The sequence below is a fragment of the Asterias amurensis genome, chromosome 21 (assembly GCF_032118995.1).
Source record: "Asterias amurensis chromosome 21, ASM3211899v1".
NCBI lineage: Eukaryota > Metazoa > Echinodermata > Asteroidea > Forcipulatida > Asteriidae > Asterias > Asterias amurensis.
In genome coordinates, this window is record NC_092668.1 from 7,311,786 (window position 1) to 7,331,911 (window position 20,126).

At 38.9% G+C, this 20,126-nt stretch overlaps 1 protein-coding gene across 5 annotated transcripts in view; it reads left to right on the top strand.

Moving 5' to 3' along the window:
• LOC139953315 (uncharacterized) overlaps positions 1-20,126 on the top strand; it is a 130,021-nt gene that overhangs the window by 61,257 nt on the left and 48,638 nt on the right. For all 5 annotated transcript variants that reach the window (XM_071952810.1, XM_071952811.1, XM_071952813.1 and 2 more), the window contains 6 exons: positions 1,725-1,782; positions 3,024-3,138; positions 3,566-3,612; positions 4,791-4,915; positions 8,473-13,098; positions 17,911-18,054. In XM_071952810.1, the coding sequence (XP_071808911.1) occupies positions 1,725-1,782; positions 3,024-3,138; positions 3,566-3,612; positions 4,791-4,915; positions 8,473-13,098; positions 17,911-18,054 (5,115 nt within the window). The remainder of the gene's footprint in view (positions 1-1,724; positions 1,783-3,023; positions 3,139-3,565; positions 3,613-4,790; positions 4,916-8,472; positions 13,099-17,910; positions 18,055-20,126) is intronic.

Here is a 20,126-nt window from a genome sequence, read left to right on the forward strand (position 1 = left end):
CAAGGGTAAAATTTATAGCAATATTTTTTTGTAAAACCAAGGATGATACTTTGTAGTGATGTAAAAGGTTTTATGAAATATTTTTGTTTTTTTGTGGGGTGGAGTTGTAAATATTAACTAAAAAAACAGTTTTTCAGACCCCAAAATCGGCCTAAAGTGGCCTAAACACAAATGAACTGTTACCATGGCAACGTGTTATATTATGATTTGAAATGTAAATGCTGTTTATTTGGACCCCAAGTCCCTACCATCCACAAAGTATAAGAAAAATATTCCTTTTTTTTTACCATGGACACGTATGTCGATATTATGTGAAAAGACCCTTAAAAAGGCATTTTTCACGTTTTTGGGAAAAAAGTATAGTTTTGAGGCAGTACTGTCACAACAGGATACAATTGCCCAAGTTTTTGACACCAGATATGGAAAGACCAATGTTGGCCCTAATCACAGCCGAAAGGAAAATTTTCTGAGACCCCTGGCAAGTTGACATTTTGGGGTCCAAAAATAGGGTAAAAATGTCGATTTTGCAAGTTCTAAAAACATACTGTAATGCATGATGCAAAAATAGCACAAGGGTGATATTTAAAGCAATAATATTTTTTCTCAAGGAAGGCCAAGGATGATACTTTGTAGTGATATAAAAGGTTTTTTGAAATAATTTTGCATTTTGGTGGGGTGGAGTTGTAAATATGAGCTAAAAACCAGTTTTTCAGACCCCAAAATCGGCCTAAAATGGCCAAAAAACAAAATGAGCCGTTACCATGGCAACGGGCTATATATAGAATTGAAAATGCAATTTTGTTTACTTGCACCCCAAGGCCCTTCCACCCACAAAGTATAAAAAAAATTCATTTTTTGACCGTGAGCAACTATGTCAATTATTTACCTGAACTGACTCTTAAAGACCAACTCAACTGATCCAAGGCAACGTGTTCCTTTAAGAGGCTAGCATCCTTTTGGAGCTTGCTCGCAATTGCAGAGCAGTTCACCAAAAAGTTAAATTCAGCATATATGTTTACAAAGACTTGTCTTCTCATGTTATTGTTTGAAGCTAACATAGACTTTCACTTAAAAGGGCATGATCACTTGCTCCGGGATTGTGAGTAAATTGAGAATGACAGTTATATTATTAGTGCGTTTTACTTCAATGTAAATGAGTTGAATTTTTGTGTTTGTTTTATTTTTTATGCACGAATTGCATGTTTTAAAATTGTTAAAGGAAACCCTCAAGTGTGGTTGAGGTTTAAACAATGTATTTCAAACCCACTTTCTGAGATTAGCAGCTCATATGATCGCATCAAAGAATGAAAAATTTCATGTTTTGTTTGTTATTCTTTTGGAAACTCAAAAGTTCACGTCTTACTTGACAACAAAGCACTATGCTGCAATATGTGGATATAGACCGTATTGAATATCACGCCGCACGGCTCAAATAACTGACCTACAAGATGGCGTCTGTGCGTGTGTGCGTGCATGTGCCGTAGAAATCAAACCGGGAATGTTGCGTGCTTCGATGATGTACGCGTTTGGACGCGCATACGGTTTGCCCTACAAGATGGCGACTTTTCATAGCAAAAAGGGGTGATTCAATACGGTCTATTGTGCAAAGTAGTATCTGCCTCTAAAAACAAAAAACAAAACCCAAGTCTTAAGAGAAAAACCTACTGAATAGCGACTGAAATGTTTGAAATAATATATTCTTCTTTTAAATTTAATTGCTACAGACCAGTGGAGTCATGACCCGACTGTGAATTCATCACCTCCAACATCACCCCCACAAAGGTGAGCCTTTAGTAACAAGACCAAACACATATTCCAAGGCGCATGATCAGCACAAAAAGGATCATGGTTGAAATCAGAGTCTTAGCAACACCGGTAACCATCATGGCGTGCAGATTTGGAAGCAATCCCAGAGTAGTTGACCTGGCACAGTTGCATGTTAAGTACAGCATGACATCAATACTGCCAGCTTGATATATTGTCACCTGATGTCATCATCAGAATAATCTTGGATGCGCCTTTTGCGTGGTCAATTTTACTGTGCGTCATTCAGTGAAGTGCGCGTTTTAGGCGACGCGGCGATTACGCATAAACCTATTGACCACCAAAGTGGTGAGCGTGACACAGTCGCCACGAGTGATGTGCGTGCAAGGGGTCAATAGACCTTTCTATTGCAACGTCACAGCCCAAGTTTTAAGATGCGCCCCCCTTTCTTCATTTCAAAAGGTGTCTGAAAACAAACAGTGCCATCTCCCTAAAATAAAAGAAACAATGTTTTCTTCCATTGATGTACAAATCATACCTTAAAGGAACACGTTGCCTTGGATCGGTCGAGTTGGTCTTTGAAAAGCGTTTGTAACTGTTTTTTTATAAAATGCATATGGGTAGAAAGATGTTGTAAAAGTAGAATACAATGATCCACACAAATATGCCTCGAAATAGAACGGTTTTCCTTTTACCTCGTCGACTAACACGGTCGGCCATTTATGGAGTCAAATTTTTGACTCCCACTAATGGCCGACCGTGTTAGTTCGCGCAATTAAAGGAAAACCACGCAATTTCGAGGCAAACTTGTGTGGATCATTGTATTCTACTTTTACAACATCTGTCCAACCATATGCATTTTATAAAAAACGGTTACAAACGCTTTTTATAGACCAACTCGACCGATCCAAGGCAACGTGTTCCTTTAAGAAAGTCCTGGCCCTGTTGCTTTGTTGTGAACATCTGATGTCACAGACTGGAAAGTGTGAAAGGGAAGCAAATTTTCTGTACTAGTTCAATCTGGTTGTCTGATTTGTTGGCCCTTAAGCAAAAATTCAGTAAAATTGTTCTTAAATAATCTAAAAAAGCATTCAAAGCCTATGATACTTTTTTCCAAGAGTCAAATATTATCCCTGAAAAATGACTTTCTCGTGAATGGGGATGCAGTTTTTTTTAGCTGATTGGCAGATTTTCTGTTTTTTTCTTTGCTTATGCCATACATGCACGTCATGATATCTGTTCTCATTCTGAATGTGCAGACATGTCTCACCAAACACCAGTGCTCGCAATACTATCGATCGTTACCACCAGCAACCTCGCAGCATTATTGACTACGAACCAGGCACTTCATCACTGGCTGAGAGAGATAAATCGGTAAGACCTTAGCCCAATTTCATAGAGCTGCTAAGCACAAAAATTTGCTAAGCATGAAACTTCTTCCTTGATAAAAACAGAATTACATGTACCAACCAAATTTCCATTTGTTGCATAAAGCTTGTTACTGGTATTCACCGGTTGCTTGCTTATCCCGAAATCAGGTGAAAATTTGGTTGGTAATCCTATTAAATCAAGGACGAAATTTCATGCTAAGCAACATTTGGTGCTTAGCAGCTCTATGAAAGTATGCGAAACATTGGAAAATGTCAATTCATTTGCGGATATGATGTTCACCACAATGTTTGTGTGGAGCATTTTTAAGCGAGATACGATGTTATTGCAAAATCGTGAAACAACGTGTTTTTTTTGCACCGTATTTGATGCAACTATTTGATTAAGTTTTGTTGTTTTGTCTCCTTTTCAGCCAACTTCTCACTTGTATAACCCACCAGTAGAACCAATAACTGCTGTGTAAGTACCACATGTCATTGTTTAAAAATAGTTGATATATAAAAGTGTACCGATACAACTTTATAAATTAATTTTCTATAAAACACAGCCAATTACTTACCTAGTTTCGTTTACAGTTTGACTAGTCTCACTAGTCATCCTCAGAACGAAGCACCACTAGTCAGTTAGTGGCGCTGTTTCCTGCTACGGCCACTAGATGGTGGTCTGGCCGCTTGTGTACTCCCCTGGGGTGGTACTTAGGGTATAATTGGGTCACTATCACTTTCAGTTTGAAAACAAACCCATACTATCATTAAATGTTTTGAAAAGAACATTTTCAGAATGATTGAATCTTTTACAACTATAAACTAAGCTTTGAAGGTGTATTTTGTATTATACCTATTATCTACATGTAGTTGATCGAACATAATAGAGAGGTTTCGCAAGCGTGCGGATAAAGATACCGTATCCGTTAACGTCAGCCGTGTGTTGGATTTTGTTTCACAAACTATAGGTATGTTTCACTTGAGTGCGCTCGCATTCATCTTGAGTGTTTTTCTGACAAACATGACCGATAGAGACCCCGTGTTTTATGCACTGCATTTTCTCATTGTTTTGCTTGCAATGACTAATAAATCTACATCAAGCATGATACCAGTGAAAGCAATTCCGTGGGAAATATTTTTGATCAGGGACACAAATACAACTAAAAGTCTGCAAAACAGTATTCGTTTTTCTACGACGTGTATGAGCTCTCGTATCCGTTGCTTACGTGTATGCAAAATACGATAGACCCGGATACGCGTCAAGTGAACACACAAAGTGTCGACGTATCAGTATCTGTATCTGTATCTGTATCCGTATGCTTGCGTAACCTCTCTACTGTTTATATAGTGACATCATAGAGTTATATATAAGAACTAGAGGGCGCACTGGCCTACAGTGTATATACACGCTCCGGCATGCGCGCAGGTGGCCATTTTCTAAGTTGACAAAACTGGCATCTCACAGCGTGTGTTTGTGTGGCCATTTTGTAAGTTGAATAAACAGCATCGCGTGAGCGTTCAATAAAAAAAAAAATCAAACGTGTATTTCATATTCAACGCGCGTGCAGAATGACGCGCTTGTCATCTTGCGGTCCCGTGGCGTTCTTATATATAACTCTATGAGTGACATGGATCTCTTTATCATTTGTCCAGACAAAATACAAAGAGGAGTACCACCTTACCGAGAGATTTTGCTTCCTTTAATCAAGTACCGGCTGAGTCTCCGTCATCGAGACACGCCTCCTACAACGAACCCCCTTCTAGAAGCCCTAAACGAGGTAGGTGACATAGCCTGTATCTGTCTGTCTTAAGGGTGTAGTCCTGTTACTCTTAACCCCTTACTCCCACAGGTAAAAGCTAGTAGCGGAGTGGCAGACAGTTGCATTAGGGTTTTTTCTATTGGAAGAAGATTAACTTGAAGATGAAATGCTATATTATCCAAGGTGGATCAACAGAGGAAAGACAACCTGATGACACAAAATGCTGCATGGTTGAAACTAGCTAGTCCAACTGGATCAAGCGGGCTCCGGAGAACTGTTTCTCTAGTCAACTAGCAAAGTTTTTATCATGGCAGTTTGGTTATTCAACAAAGAATGTTTTGTTAACATTTTTGCAAGACACAAAAAGTTGATTTAACCATAGCTGGTAGGTTCTTGACAATAAATAACTTTAAATATTAAGATCATACTTATTATAACATTATATTTTGCAAGTAATTTTTTTAAGAGCCAAATACATATTTTTCTGTTTGATATGTCGTTGCCTTGTTAGGTTGCCATATTTGACGAATTAATTATCAGAATGCGTTTCAGTGAACAACAGACCATGTATGTTTGATTCAATGGCAAATTGACTAAAAGGTTGGCGCTCAAATTGCTCATTGAGTGTTGTTTTGATTAATTAGTTCAGTGTCTGGTTGCTGGAGTTCATATAGTTATTCGTGTGCACAATTCATTGAGACTGTAATGTTGTCATAACATTAAACATAAAGTGGTGACCATGACTGTATGAGTGTGTTTTCAACACTTATGTTTGCAGTGTTTAGTTTTAAGCATTGCAGTGACTTTTACATCATGCATGTTTGAACAGGGTGCCAGTTACCATCAAGAGTTACCATCAAACATAGGCCACGAATTTGTGGCTATGGTTAGGCCAAATAAAAAAAAGAAACATGTTTAGCGCCCGGGTTTCTCAAAAAAAGGAAGGAGGAGGGGCTTTTTATTTTTTATTTCAAGATGGCCACCATTTTCTTTAAAATGTCAATATATCCATTATTTTTTCTACTGCTCAAACACAATACATAAATGAAACATGTTGGTCAAGACATTCAGACCAGACATCCAGGTTGTTTTAGCTGAGATCGTTTTAAATAACCCTTCCTTTTCTTCATTAAGAAAACAAAAAAATGTGCAAAAAAAACGTGGGAAACAAAAATAAATAAATAAAAAAGGAGGCAGCCTCTAAAGAGGAAGTGGGCAGGGGACGCTAAACATGTTCCTTTTTTTACTCGGCCTTATGCAGCTAGGCATCTGCGTCATCATATGTGGAAGTGTTGTTCATCTTTGCAACAACCCTAACAACAGTCGTAACCATAGCTGTAACCACCAATTTGGAAACGGCTGAACATTGTCTGCTTCTCTACTTTTTGGCGGACAATTCTCAAACTCATGAATAGATGTCTGAACTCCAAACTTTTAAGATTTTTAGAAGAACATCTTTTCCATGGGAGACTTTGGAGCGCTAGGTGGCAGCAGACTTACCAGGTGAAATTTCCATTGTTTACGTTCTGAGCAAAGGTACATTACTGTGAACAATGATTTACCTGGCAAGTCTGCTGCCACCTAGCGTCCCTAAAGTCCCCCCTTCAACTGTTTGGGAAATTAAGCACATTAAGTGCTTATTTTTTGTAAGACTTTTTGAAAAAACATCAACAAATTTAAAACAAATCTTGTAGGAGTTTGAAACAAAACAATTACCCCACAAGTCAGTTATGTATAATCAAAACAGGGAAATGAAAACTCAACACAAATTTCCAGAATGACATTTTCAATCCATTTGTCTACATTTATAATTGTTGCTCACTTCACTTTTCCCCTTTAACATTTCCTCTCACTCTCTTTAGTGTGATCTAAACTGCAGTGTGTGTGTTCGATTGAAACATGACACGCTTGAGTGTGTTTTGAGTAGAGGTAACAAAGCATGATAGATCTGCAAGATGATATCTGCTAGAAATGAAAACATAACAAACAGAATGCCATTTGCAAATTCATGACATGGGAGGTTTAGCTACACAAATTTACCTGAACATGAATGTTAGCGTGTGAACCAGTTTTCAATTAAGTCAGGTACAAAAATTTCTGCCATATCAAACTTGCCCTTTGTCAGGTCAAAGCGTTTGTGGTTGACTGTACGCAAGCTGGAATGGGCAATAAATATGACGTCATCTGGTACAACCTAAATGCATTCATGTTCACGGTGTTCCTACACTAAGGGTGCAGCTAAACCTCCCTTATGTTACCTGTGAAATATCAAAATGTGTATATACTCATTCTATCGTCATGATCAAGAGTTGACTTAAGACTTCCCAACAAAAGATTAAACAGTTATAATTTTACTGCTACCAAAATTTATACTGGTTTTAATTTACAAATTTTGGCTGATCAGTCAGTTTTGTTTGATGAAGATACAATGCCAGCCAAAATGATGGCGTAGTGGTGAGTGCACATTAACAATTACTTGTGCAGTCAGTCAAATTCACAACATGGCAGTTTTGGATGGCAAGAATAAAACAAAAAGGGAGGAGACTTTATAGCAGTCATACTGGTTTTGGAATCCTAGCTCATAGTGGGCAAACTTGAATAAAACAAGCGCCATTAAACTAGAGCTAGGGTAATACAAGTTTAGAAACATTGTGCCCAATTGTTTAAAGAAACATGTTGCCGTCGATCGATCGAGTCTTTGAATCTTTGAATAGCCTTTGTAACCATTTGTTATAATATACAAATGGTTAGAAAGATGTTTTAAAAGTAGAATACAATGATCCATACACATTTTCCTCAAAATTGCGTGGTTTTCCTTTTACTTTGCAATCTAACATGGTCGGCCATTTATGGTTGACTCCCATAAATGGCTGACCATGTTTGTCAAGTGATACTTGTGTGGATCATTATATTCTACTTTTAAAATATCTTTTTAATCATAAGCATTTTATAACAAACAGTTACAAATGCTTTTCAAAGACCAACTTGACCGATCCAAGGCAACGTGTTCTTTTAAAGAATGATGCAAAAGTTGAGGTAGACAATTTTGATAGTTTCCCTCGTTGGAATTTCACAACAGCATCATCAATTTGCAAAGTTTCTGTTTTTAAATGCAATAACGTTTATTTTTTAACTGATCAAAAAGACCTTTTGTGATGATACAATAATGACACATATTACAATATATTTTATACAAAGAAATGTTTATATTCAAAATAAAAGCAGTTTAAAAAAACCAAAAAGAAAAAATAAGAATATATGTTTTTATAGTATGACGCATTATTGCATTAATTGATTTCACCACAAGGAATAAATTTTTGATTTCATTATGCCTAAAGAAACTACAGCTCCATTGACACTCTAATTTCAATGAAAAAGATCTACAAATTTGTTTTATAAATTTTCACTTCAAGTAATTTTTATCTTAAACTTTGAATAGAATCTGATTAAAATTCATTATTCATTTTATAGTAGTCGTCATATGTGTCATTACTATATTTTTCAAATAAATTGCTTTCAATTTTGTTTATACTAACCCCATCATTTTCCATCTTTCCTCTGTTTTCTTACAACAGGCACGAACGCAAGCGTTTTCTCTACTAACCCTAACCCTATTAACCAATCTGCATCGGATGACTGCTTATTCAGACTAGGCTATTCAGCCAGTCAGAGCATAGTTTCTCGTAGATCTGTACACCATTTACAAAAACCACCCTGTCAGGATTTGGTCTTGGATAGCAACACAGAATTTCCCCCTAAAATGTTTGCTGAACAAAAGATAAATGCTTGTTCGGGTACAGAAACTATTCATACAGGTTTCTTGAACCAATCATCTCAAGTCAATCGAACCCCAAAACAGGAAAAAATCAGAGTGAACACATTCATAGATGAAGGCTATAACTACAAATGTTTCACTGGCACTTCCTCAAAGAGTAATAATGAAATGTCACATTCCAAGCCCTGCTTTAAGCCACCACCTGGCGTCTTCAGAAAGCCCCGTTTAGATTTAGGAGGTGCTCCCACCCCTGTGCGGCCAAATGGAGCAATCCAGTCTGAACCAGAAGCCAACAGCAATGTGTTGAGCCCATGTAGACATTCCATTCAACAGCAGGTAGATAATAATGACAATGAAGGAAGTAACCAGTCGCCTTCAAGGTTTGGTCCTAGAGGAATGGCAGATGGATGCCCAGGGGTTGAGCAGACTATCCATTCTGGAACAACTTGTGTTGTAAATGATGACGATCAGGTGAAGTGTCTTGACGATGATACTGGAGAGATTGTTCAGTCTCGTTGCCTTCCTCGCCCTACATCATTATTTGAGCCATACTCATTAGAAAGGGAGCAGGAACGAAGTTCCAACCAACCCTCCTCTGCCTCGCCAAGAAGTGATGGGTTTACTCCCGACCTTTCATCTCGCCCCAGATCGGATGTGAGATCAGCAAGTGATGCAGAGAGGAGTTCATTTTCAATGGACTCTCAGAGCGATCGGTCAGGCCGCTCTGGCGACGATGATGAATGGGGGGCACAGAGACCAGGATCCGTAAGCCCAGACCAGCTGGTTGCAGAAGGGGAGCAGAAACACAAGAGAAGTAGAGTGGAAGTCAAGCATCAGAAACTCAAGCACATCAAGAAGCATCGCTCAGAGAGACGTTCACCGAAGGATGATCATGAGGATATGGTTCCATACAGTGAGAGGCCCAATGCCAGGAACTTTGCACCCATGGAGAATAGACGGGCCATCTCGGCTGAGAACCTCTCCATGGCTGTTAAGTCCCCCGCTTTCAACCAGGAGTCATACCAAAAGTACGCCACAGGACTCAAGAAGGCCAGTCAGCAGTCAAAGACCTATGAAGACCTTGTCCAATTCTACTCCAAGATAAAACAGCACCTAGAGAGTGAGGAAAAGGCAAAAGTAGAATCCATGAAAGAAAAATACATGCCTAAACCAGCTCAACTGGAAGTGTTTTACAGAACTCTGCAGTACTACTCAGAGCTGGAGATGGCGATTGAGTGTGGGGAGGATATGACTGATAAGGCAAAGCATGAAAGCTTCCGCTGGAACATGGGAAGCGATGTAGGCCTCAAGAAGAGAGAAAAGGACATCTTTGAGTTGTATGACTTTTATGAGAAGCTGGAGCGTGGTGCAATTGGGACACCTACAGGTGAAGAAAGGTTAGAGCAGATACGAATGAAGACATATCTTCAGAAGGCCAAAGAACTAGAAACAAGACAGCTACGGGTGGGCCAACTCTACAGCTGGTATGAAAATATGGACTCCAAGGGAAGCACTACACCGTCCTTTGCTAACAGTCAAGTTGCATCTCTAAAAGATTTTGATAGCACAGATGGTCAGTCTGAAGAGGTTGGAGGTGGATTACCCACAAGTTACTCTCCCAGCAGCTTTAAAACTAACGTCACAGAAAGTCGAGTGCCAAGCCTAGATCCCAGCTTAGCAGATCTGGAAGCTCTTATTCCCAGGGTTCCATTAGTTGATCCTCCTTTGGAGAGCTTCCGAAACACACATCAACCACTAGGAAAAGCAAGTACACTGCCGCGTTTGTATTCCAAGAAATCAAATCGCACCTATTCTCCTGTCCCGATGCCGTCTTTTGAGCTGAGCAAGTATGAAAAATCAAAGGCAGATGACCAGATGGACATAACGAACAGTGAGGCAGAAGTGAAAAGGGAGGAGTTTAATTCAAGTCTCTCTGAGCCCCCAAGAAGCTGGGACAAAGGAGATACTCTACCTGGTCGTAAAACTCCACCGTTTATGGTTACCGGTAGACCAACACCAGTCACACGTAGGAAGAGTTTTGACAAGGCAATTGAAGGCAAAGATCAACAGCAAGAGGAAGTCAAGAGGACAGGTATTAATGATGGTCCAAGTAACAGTGTGCGGAAAGGACCAGGACATTTGAGTGATCTTGCAAGTGTACCTGTAAATTCAAGTCATGAGGGTGTAGCAGGCACTTCTCCTGCCTCTCCAAGAGAGGAAGTTGTGAGACCCGGAAGCCCTGAAGCAAGAGCCCCTCCAAAGCTTCCTGAGAGGTCAATGTCTACAGGTGTCCTTGGGATAACACATGTCATTGGCCCAACTTACAACCCAGGCCTTGGAAGACTTCAACGATGGAATAGGGCAGACCTGTCACAGATTGAAGATGAGGACTTAACACCAGTCAAGGAGGTTCCATCACCTGCAGAGTCAAGAAGTAGGGCTCCCCCAATAGGCAAAGTAGGGAAAATGCAGTCGGAATCATCCCTGCCTACGGCTGCTAGAGGTGCTGGGAAATCACTTGCAAAGAACGGCATGAAGAAATTTGTAGAGAGTCAGAATGAGCTGAGTTCAGGGCCTAGTTGGGGAGATTTTAATTCAAGCCCTCAGCCGTTTAAGCCTGTGGGTCATTTAGGCTGGCAGCGGGATGACACTGATCGGGAATCTAGTCTGGCTTCCTTTGACCTGGAGCCGATTGACGGCCTTACAGAGAATGATGGTGTTGATACCCGTTCTATGACCTTTGACCCCTTTGGTAGAGTTTCTCATCGTGATATGCCGACACCTGAAAGGATTAACACGCATCAATTTCATAGTGCGGCAACATCTGAAACATCTTCTGATCAACAGTTCAAAGGGCAATCTTTGAATGACTCTTCCTCGTTGCTTGACCACAAGTCTAAAATCCAGCTGTTTGAAGAGAAAATTGTCGAGCAGAGCAGTGCAATTGAGCATCAACCCGTACCGACTCGAGAGTTGAGGAATTTTCGCGATGATGTCAAGCCACAACCATCACCAGTTATCCCTATAAGGACTACAAGTGAGAATCAGGTCACTAAGGTGTCCAGCAAGGCACATGGTGGCTTGGTTATTGGAATCTTCAGTAAACCACAGCCTAAACAAGAAGAGCCTAAACAAGAGGAGCCACCAACCATTTGGCCACCGACTCCGTCACCTCAGTTGGGATTTTACACACCTCCTGGAGAGTCCAGTTTGACCCAATCACTGCCCCGGAACTTCCAGTTATGGAGTGATCAGAGCAAGGGCAATAAGATACCCTTGGAGGGTGCAAACCTCCTTCGTAGTACCTCAGCCAGTGCTGACTGTGCTGGAGTTGATTGGAGTACAGGCGAATCTTTGAAAGTCATCAAGAGGTACGCCTTCTCAACAGATGAGGTTTACGAGGAGCGCACACCTGTTGTGTCAAGAAATGTTAGCCCTGTGCCTCCAAGCATGCTCAGGAACTACCTGGTTAGTGATTCTCTTGACTCGACTGTTAGTGACAGAACCAGAATAGCCTCGCCTGATAAACCACACCAGTACACTACAGAGGAGTCTACTTACTACCACAGCAGCCCAGTCAACAGGCACAACAGGGACTCTGAACAAGCTAGGCAAACTCAAAAAGGACAGAATACCCTCTTAATGAATGCACTCCCTCTTCAGAATCTGGATGCGATCAAAGACGATCGCTCTGAGTCAACACAAGATGCTTACACTCCTTCTTGCTCCTACTCGCCAAGTTCTACCCTTAGCCAGGACTACACGGATGAGATCTCTTTCACGCTGAATCAGTTTTACTCTCAGAATGACACCTCACAAGGCAGCACTCAAAGGTCACAGTTAGATGCTCCTCCAGGCAACTGGGCAGAGACAGAATCAGAGAATGTCTTCTTCTGGGATACGTACATTCCTGAGAAGTATGACAGTAAAACAGCATCGCCTAAACGCAGCCAACAGCAGAAAATGAGAAACTTGGATTCTACAGAACATTCACGGACTGGTAACCACACCCCAACAGGGGATTGGGTGGAGTCTTATAGCACCCTTCAGGCTTTGTCCCCTGAACCACCTGAATGTGAAGATACATCAAGTCCCTACTATCAGCCACACCCTAATCCTACCAAATACTCCAATCACACAACTTCCGAACATCCACAACAAAACAAAAACACCAGGTCAAAAGTGGTTACACACAGGACAGATTCACCTTCCCAAGGGAAAGTGGCCACAATACCCCAGTCAAAAAAAGCCTATCCAGTTCCCCCTCCCAAATATCCACGGGGACACCCTGTAGATAAATGGCACAATCCTGTAGTTGCAAGCGGGTATCAGAGTCCCAGGCCACCTCCATTTTATCAAGGGGACGCTTTGGCCCCTCAAAAGTCTTCAACCTTGCCGCAGCAGAGGAAAAGCCCTAGAATGAAAGGTTAACTACTGATTCATTTTCCAGTCTAATCACATACGTGTTCTCTGTGGTGACGTTTTTCTTTCTCTGTGTAGTGTTTCCTGCTAAAACCGTTAATTTTTTCATTTTGGTTGTCGGTAATTTCCATCCACATTTTCCTTCTATCGCTTTTTGCATGTCCAGTCATATGCTTCATGTACTTGCATGATTATATTATATCCCGGTTGTTATTCTGTTGCACGGTTAATTTGCATGGTTTTATATTAGAGCTTCTTGCTTCAACTGCAGCAATATTGAGGTAATTGTATTGTCTCCCTTGTCGCCCACTTTATAACTTTAGAGAGAAAAATAATGTACAATGGTGAAATTCACATTCCTCTCACTCAGTTTTAACTTTGTGAATGAAGGTTTTCAAAAGTTGGTTTTGTCATAGAATGTTTTGCCCATAATATATTTTTGGGAGTTTCTTTAAATTGAAAATGAAAGGATACTGAAAGAAGTTGGAAAGTTAAATTTTCACAAACGGATGAAATTCCAAAATGTTAACCCAGTCCTTACATGCAGTAGGGATTTTGTTTTTGGTAGTTCAATTGAAATTTTTGTATAGAATTGCAAATTGGTCAATCAAGTAAGTACCAAACATAACGTCAAATTAAGATGTTTTATGTAAGGTATTTGTTGCATGTCTTTGTAATCTGCCTGGTTTGGGAGTTAGGTACACCTTGAACTTATACCAAATGGCAAAACTTTTGTTCACCAATTTGGGGTTTGAAACTGTGTTCACGGCCTGAAATTTGTGCAGTTGATGTAGATGATTTATTAACACAAATAAGACAAAGCTACAAATGCTACTGCTACATCTTATCTTAAAGCCCAAACTTATGGTACTTTTGTTCAAATTGGGCAGAGTTTCACACTTTTTTTGCGAGTGCGTGGTGTCTGCCTGGTTGCAGGGCAAGTTCTAATACTTGCTTTAGAAAAGTGAAAAAGCCTTCATGTATACAATGTTTGGGTTTTTGGTGCAGTTTATGGCAATTATGTTCAAATTCTTTTGCTTTGTTGTTAAATGCTGCCGAACTGATGAGTTCTTGAAATATATTGTATAATTATTTTGATTGCTATATTTTACCTTTTTATTTGTAGTTGGGTATTTAAAGGCAGTGGACACTATTGGTAATTACTCAAAATAATTATTGGCATAAAACCTTACTTGGTCACGAGTAATGGGGAGAGGTTGATAGTATAAAACATTGTGAGAAACGGCTCCCTCTGAAGTGACGTAGTTTTCAAGAAAGAAGTAATTTTCCACGAATTTCATTTTGAGACCTCAGATTTAGAATTGGAGGTCTCGAAATCAAGCACTCTGAAAGCACACAAGTTTGTGTGACAAGGGTGTTTTTTCTTTCATTATTATCACGCAACTTAGACGACCAATTGAGCTCAAATTATCATAGGTATGTTATTTTATGCACATGTTGAGATTCACCAAGTGAGAAGACTGGTCTTTGACAATTACCAATAGTGTCCAGTGTCTTTTAGCAGCAATGTGCCTTTTATTTTGTTTCATGCCATCTACAAACAGCAACGTTTGGTTTAATCTTATACAAATGTACAGACAACTCTTGTTACAAGATCCCTGGGACTGGCCAAATAAACTCTTTATAACAGAAACCTTGAGAGGGCGGTATAGCATATTGACCCATTTCACCTGACATCATCATCAAACAAATCTTGAATGCGCCATACTGGTGGGCAATTTTACTGTGCGTTTTTATTACACGCGCACAAACGCCATCTTGTAGGGCAGATATTTGAACGGTAACGTTTCAATACGGTCTATACAGACCCTTTATTTAGATTTTTAAATTATAAAACTGTAACATTGTTTATGACGGACTTGTTTGTTCGTTGCGTTTGTTTGGGTTGCAGAACTCTTGACAAACTCTGTTTGAAATAGATGGCATGAAACGCTATTATCAATGTGTTATTTTACCATGCATGTTTTCTCCTATTCAGCTGTGTCATTGTGGGGTCATCTTCTCTCTATCTCATTTGCATGAAACTGTTTCTTGTACCCCAATAATGACTGTTTCTTAGTAACCCCTTATTTTTTAATGTGGGCAAAGTTTTGTGGTATATTGCTATGTGATAATGGATGCATGATATGATTTGACTATTTGATTGTACGATTGACAAACCATGCAAGTGTAGATAGAAACCCAGACGACGTACCTCTTTGAATGCCAAACCAGATCTGGAAAATTCAAACTCAACTTAATTTATTGACATTTTAAGTTTTTTTATACAAAATGGTAAAAATATTTCTGTTCACATGAAGATGGAATCTCATACATTACAGGAGATTTATTCTCAGGCATAAGAACAAAGTATGTCTAAGTTAAAACTGTGGCCAGTCAGTATAAATTGTGGAGGGGCTCTTCGGAAAGGTGTTACGAATGTCGCTTAAAAAAGGACGAGCATCAGGGTCACCATTTGTTTTTTAAACAACAAAAATTTAATAAAAACGTTTTTTTTTTTCACACAGAAATATTATCATTTACATCTTCCTCAAGGGGTGCTCTTTACCGGTGCTCTTGTAAAAGAAATGTTCACAGAATTGTTTTTATCAGTTTTGTGAAGTAGTAGCAAACCGATATCATTTCTTGGAGTAGTTGTGTAACTTATCAAGATTCAAATTGAAAAAAGAATGTTGCCTTCCCTGTCATCGAAAATACCTATAGAATGGTTGATTGTTAATAGTCATTTTCTCGGGCAAGTTGACAGTTGTTGGTTACTAGTCACCCCATCTGGTTCATTGCTTGCCCTTTGATCCCAAAGGATTTGGTGTAATTTCTCTCATTTGGTTCAGAGTTTTATTTGTTTTCTCTTCAGTTGTTGCCCTTTTCAATCTTTTCAGTTTGTTAGATATCTGTGTAATTCTCTTCTTACTTGTTAGGGGAGGTACAACATTGGTATTTAAAGACATACATTGGACACTTTTGGTAATTGTCAAAGACCAGTCTTATCACTTGGTTGTTCTCAACTTATGCATAAAATAACAAACCTGTGAAAATTTGAGCTCAATTAGTAGTCGAAGTTGCGAGATAATAAAAAGGTGGGGAAAAAAACCTTGTCACACGAAGTTGTGTGCTTTCAGATGCTTGATTTCGAGACCTCAAAATTGAATTCTGAGGTCTTGAAATCAAATTTGTGTTAATTTACTTCCTTCTCAAAAGCTATGTCACCTCAGAGGGAGCCATTTCTAACAATGTTTTATACCATCAACCTCTCCCCATTACTCACTACCAAGTAAGGTTTTATGCTAATAATTATTTTGAGTAATTACCAATAGTGTCCACTGCCTTTAATCAGTATCAAAGCCTTTGCAAGCTTTCTGGGACATTTTTTTAAGTTGGGGTTAAATCATGAGAAAGGGAAAGTGTGCACTCCTCACCCAATTGCAAAGTAAAAAAAATAAACCGTTTTGCTGATGATGTTTTTTGTGGAGTGTTTAAAGGCAGTGGACACTATTGGTAATTACTCAAAATAATGATTAGCATAAAACCTTTCTTAGTGACAAGTAATGGGGAGAGGTTGGTGGTATAAAACATTGTGAGAAACAGCTCCCTCTGAAGTGCCATAGTTTTGGAGAAAGAAGTAATTTTCCACGAATTTGATTTCGAGACCTCAAGTTTAGAACTTGAGGTCTCGAAATCAACCATCTAAACGCACACAACTTCATGTGACAAGGGTGTTTTCTTCTTTCATTATTATCTCGCAACTTTGATGACCAATTGAGCTCAAATTTTCACAGTTTTGTTATTTTATGCATTTGTTGAGATACACCAACTGTGAAGGCTAGTCTTTGACAATTACCAATAGTGTCCACTGCCTTTTTTGAAAGCCTCTACTCGGCATGTTGCATTCTCCAAAATCTTTGACCAACCAAATTCCTTTTTTGCACAACATTTTACCTTGCTGGCTTTCAGGACATTCACCCTTGTGGACATTTTAATTTGTGTTATAAAAAGTACCAAAATTCTTTAACATTTGAGGGGATAGATTCTAATTTAAGGATTCGTTTTATTTTATGGGAAAAAAAATTAATGAAAATTAAAATGTAGCACTAAGAAATGTGTGACTTCACAGAAAATGTTAGCAAATTAGGTCATGGTTAAACACTGTTTTCACAGGACTAATGTGTCCACTGAGATAATTAAGATAAAAACAATTCTTGGTACTTTTCTTTTGAAACTAGGAAATGGAGACACATATTCTTCTCTTAATTCCAGTTGGTGTACCCTCCCTATCATGCAAGAGGCTTAGATATGATGTTTGAAATCTGTGACTTCCATTATCAGATATTGGACATTTTAAGAGAGTTGAACAAATTAGTTGTTTTTAGCAGGGCTTCCTCTGCATGCAAAGACAACTGCGTTTAGAAGGCCCAGTGCTGGGAAAGGTCAAAGTGCAAATTAGGAAATATCCACAATATTGATTGGCCATAAGTAACCTCAGGTCTCATAGGGATTTCTTTATCGTGAAGTCAAAAAGAGTGCAGTCTTTAAAGATGGTGGCATTGCTGGGACATTTGATTTCCTGGGTAGGGTTTGTTAGGGGTCTAAGACTTAGGCATGGTTTGTGAATCAGTAATAAAGTACAACAAACTTTACAAATAGTTTCGTATCGACCAGACAGAATACATGTACAGATTAACTCACAAACATTTTAACAAACACACCCGACAGTACAACTCTCTAACAAACATGTAGCTGCATGTAACCAATCACACTCCTCGTTTCATCCTCCTCTCCCATTCTGCATATACAACAGAGGAGCCCATTCGTTCATCTAGCAGGCCACAGTCTTCTACTTTGCCTAGAGCAAAGAGCAAGCCTCGTCCCGATAGTAGCGGTCTATCCGCGGCCGAACGCCTAGGCATCAAGAGTCCACCCCCTCAAAGGACTCAATCAACAGGTGCATATATTTACATAAATTTGCATAAATTTGAATAGCTGAGTGCTTTCTGCTTCTTTTTTTATGGAACCTCGGCTGTGATTTCGCTTGAAAGCTTATTGACAAAATTTTCTTTTTATCGCAGCTATGGCTAAAAACTTGCCAATTCCTTTTATGATTAAGATTCCTTTATAAAATAAACCTTGTTAAAACACTTCAAAATTAAATCCCTGAAAACCAAATTAATTCCTGAGAACCCTTTCAAAAGCCTATCCAAGACCAGCCTGCTAAGTTTCCTTTTCCTTTTTTTCAACCACCAAAGTTTCCCTTCCAAACTTTTTCCCTCTTGCAACCTTGATCTTTGAAGATGCCTCGCCTGCTTTCTTGCCAAAATGATGATAGAACTACATGTAGGATGTCGAGGAAGTTACAAACCTTTGAGATACTGAATGAAAAGTTCTTAAAAGAGGAGTAATACTTGATCAAAAGTTACAACCACGTTTTGAGGGCTCCCATCACTATATCATACTATCAGCCATGACAAAATTTTCTTGGTAAAATTACTTGGTGCATTGTGCATGCACTGCTAAAAATAAATGGTCCTTTCTAAACAAGAAACAGTCTTATGTCAAGAAAACTTTTCGTTGTGACTCCATGAAATCTTAATTTATAAAAAAAAATTCCGGTGTGACACCAGAAATGTTTTCCTGAAATAAGGTTCTTTAGCGACGAAAAAAAAAACACTTGTCAAATTGGACTTTTATAAACTGTCATAACCTTAAAACTAAAAACCACCCTCTTTTGATTTTCTAGAATGAGTGTTGAGCTTTCGTTTGGTGTGATGTTCAACAGGGGGTGCTAATGAACCTTTTTGAGATAAACCGCGGTTGAACATGTTATTTTTTTGCTTTAAAAAAAATTATTCTGTGTACCAAATGGTTAAGCAGTGTTGCATACGTGGATGTATTTTATGATGTTTATTTTGAAATAACATCAACTGTCAAAGTTAATTCTAAGAAGAAAATAAGAAAGAAACATTTTCTTGTTTTGGCAAAATATTAGGCGATGCAACTTCAAACCTATGTTCACTATTAATTCTGTCTTGTCTAACGCTCATTGCATTTCAAAAACGTTTTCTCCCCAGCAGAATTGAAACAATTAACAAACTTAGAAATTAGTTAGATATTAACTTTGAGAATTAATGATACATTCAATTCAAGCTTAGTAATTCTTAACATTAAGCAGATTTTAGTAGCCCCCTATAAATGACATTTAGTTTGTTTTCCCTAATGAAAGGGTCAGGCAATTTGCTGAACTAACACACTGTTTGTGACATAAGAATGCTTTGGTATTAAATAGCATGTAAGGGATGCATTAACCTTCTGTTTCAGTAGAAGTGCATGATGGGGCAGTGACCAGTGTGACGTTTCTGTGGGCACTTGTAATTGCTTTATCTACATCTATGTCTGGAATGGCACAGAGTTCACGGATGGCCTTTGGGATGGCCTTTCTTGCCCCATTGTCTTGGTGTCCCTTCAAAAGTTTGCAAGGATGAAATTCCAGGCCTGTTTATATCTACATATGTTAGCCCTGACCGTGACTTTGAAGCTTTTTATCCTGAATTGCCAGCTTAAAGGCAGTGGACACTATTGGTAATTACTCAAAATAATGATTAGCATAAAACCTCACTTGGTAACGAGTAATGGGGAGAGTTTGATAGTATAAAACATTTGTGAGAAACGGCTCCCTCAGAAGTGGCGTAGTTTTCGAGAAAGAAGTAATTTTCCATGAATTTGATTTTGAGACCTCAAGTTTAGAATTTCAGGTCTCGAAATCAAGCATCTGAAAGCACACAACTTCGTGTTACAAGGGTGTTTTTTTCTTCTTTCATATTTATCTTGCAACTACGACGACCAATCGAGTTCAATTTTCACAGGTTTGTTATTTTAGGCATATCTTAAGATACAGCAAGTGAGAAGACTGGTCTTTGACAATTACTAATAGTGTCCACTGCCTTTTAATTAGTTGTTATTAATAATAGTAATAATAATACTGGGTTCTTATAGCACTTTATCACACCCCTACATTTAGGG